Source organism: Theobroma umbraticum, unplaced genomic scaffold (genome assembly GCF_002168275.2).
Source record: "Theobroma umbraticum cultivar Fairchild unplaced genomic scaffold, ASM216827v3 scaffold_44.0, whole genome shotgun sequence".
In the NCBI taxonomy this organism is placed as follows: Eukaryota; Viridiplantae; Streptophyta; class Magnoliopsida; order Malvales; family Malvaceae; genus Theobroma; species Theobroma umbraticum.
In genome coordinates, this window is record NW_018397255.1 from 10941114 (window position 1) to 10943687 (window position 2574).

Below are 2574 nucleotides of genomic sequence, written 5' to 3' on the forward strand. Positions count from 1 at the left end.
AATGTCAATTTCTTTTCTGGGAGAAGCTTAAAAGTGGAGACAATGAAGTGAAGGAAGTACATTGTACAAGAGACTATGAACAGTGATTGATTGATTGGAGATTGAGGTGCAAAATTTGGTACTGCATAGCAGCAATGGCAAGGTTCTTTTCTATTCTTATGTCATATACATTTTGCATTCTGCACGTGGACTGTGCATTGTTGTTTTCAACATTATATGTTTGCCATATGCCAACTACTTTTTCCTTTTTTAATAATGTTATGGAAAAGAGAAATTTAAATCCGATATCTACTTTTAAATAGAGACACCTGTATTCATTATTAAACATATTATTTTATATTTGGCATCCACAATTTATATTCTAAAAAAGGAATACCCAATTTTATAAAACATGGAATTAACGTTATATTTGTTACCATATTATGAGAGTTAATGTTGAATTTTTTCATTATATTTTAATTTCTTTAAATTTTGTTACTGTGGTTTTAATTTGGTTGATTTATGAAAAAAAAGGTATGAATCGATTAAAATTTATCACTCAGAATGAATAGAATATTCAGTAAAATATTTTAATTTTGTAACGTTTTATCTAAATGTCAATGAAATTGAAAATATGATGATAAAATTGAATGAAATTGAACTTGTTTATTGCAGGAGAAAGACAAGATTATGATTTAATTGTACCTTAGCAGGTGTTGACGCAAATTTATCATGTTTTGTGTGAACAATTTGTCATTTTGCTTGTGTTGTTTGAACTGTTTAAGTCATTAAAGACGTGATGCTTTTGTCCAGCCACTTGCTCTTCTGTAGAATCAATTCAAAACCAATATGGTAAAGAAGGGAAAGGAAGAAGAAGGGGAAAAATGTACAGGTAAGAATGTCCTAAATAATAAATTTCTTCTCTCCAACTTGCCTTTCTTAGTAACTGCAACTAACTATTAACCATAAGAAACAAAACCTAGCACTAGCACTAAAGCAGGGAGGATGAAGAAAAACAATATGTGCACAATACAAACTAAATTTAATTATGGAACAAGCTGGATGAAGGGTTTGTTATGCCCTTCAATCTGATAAATAAGAGATAAATATCATTTGATAAATCTAGAAATTTTTAATAATCTCAAAATTTGGATAAATCTCTCGAACTGGAGATGGATAGGAAAAAGAACTACCACTGCTTGAATCCTTTATTTTTTTTATCATTATTTATATTTTATTTTTCAATATTTTTAATTTTCATGGTTTTTATTTTTATTTTTATTATGTTTTGTATTATTATATTATGAATAAAATACTCTCACTTTTTAATTTTTAATCATAATTTCATACAGATGCATTAATTTTTAAAATAAATATTTTGTCATTAACAAAAAATATAAAATAATTACAGCACCTTCCTTTTTTTTTTTTTTCAAACAATATGATTGCCCCGACGATGTTCCCACTCTTCAACCAACTACCCCAAGACAGGTGCTCTCCAAGGGAAGGGAATATCCTTGGGATCACTAGAACGGTGCTTTTCTGAAATTTGTTTTTTGTAAAGAAAAAAAACAAATTATATAATAAGTAATTTTTACAATTAATAAAGTGTAAAATTATCATTTTAATAATGTCACGTCATTAAGTTAATAAAAATATTAACAATTGATTAATTGCTAAATTTATATATTTAAAAAAAGATATTTTTTTACACAGAATGTCTATTTCAAAAATTAATAAACCCATCTAAATTTATGATTAAAAGTTATGTCTAAATTTATATTTTTGGATTGACTACAAATTTGAATAGTTAAGCTCGAGGTTCATTTATTCAATAACTAATTCAATTAAAATTCAACTAAAAATAAGTCTAAAGAATTTAAAATGAAAAATTAAATTAATTATAAAAAATGACCTTAATCTAATTTAATTTCAAAATTTACGAAAATAATTCTGAATAAAATAAAATATCTACATATCACATTAGTTTAATAGCTCTAACTAATATATAGAAAATACAAACAAGTTCTTAAGCTACTACTTTTATCGTAATTAAGTTTTTTTTGTTTTAAATTAAGTGATTGGTTATGAAAATTTTATATATAATATTAGTATAACTTTCATTTATAAAATGAAAAAGAAAAGTAGATTGTTTTAAAAGTTAATTAAAGTACTGTATAATAGTATTATTCTTGTATTAAATACAAAAATTAACTATTAATATAACGACTTTCAATGTTTTAAAATAAAATATAATATATAATTTAGTAATATTAAAGAGTGCCCTTAAACTACTTGATTATAAAATTTAAAAATAAATATAATATCAATTGACTTACTTTTAAAAATGAACCTTAATAGAATTTTTTACAAAAAGAAGGAAAAAAAATTAAGGTCTAGAGGAACAATTATATATGTATTATCAAAGTAGGAAAGGAAGAATTAAACACAAAAGAGTCCTTTTCAAGGACAGTGAAAGATAAAATAATGTCAAACTAGCCGTTACCATTTTCCAAAGATCCCAAAAAGGAAACAGAAAGACCGCTCCTTTGCTTTCATTGTTGCCTTTCCTTAAACTCTCAGCTCCTATTTCTC

At 24.9% G+C, this 2574-nt stretch overlaps 1 protein-coding gene across 1 annotated transcript in view; it reads right to left on the reverse strand.

Annotated features, from left to right (window-relative positions):
- Positions 1–2538, reverse strand: part of LOC110429201 (portal protein) — a 10283-nt gene extending 7745 nt beyond the window's left edge. Inside the window, exon 1 of the mRNA XM_021445110.1 lies at positions 2486–2538. Within this exon, the coding sequence (XP_021300785.1) occupies positions 2486–2538 (53 nt within the window). The remainder of the gene's footprint in view (positions 1–2485) is intronic.
- Positions 2539–2574: the final 36 nt, after the last annotated feature.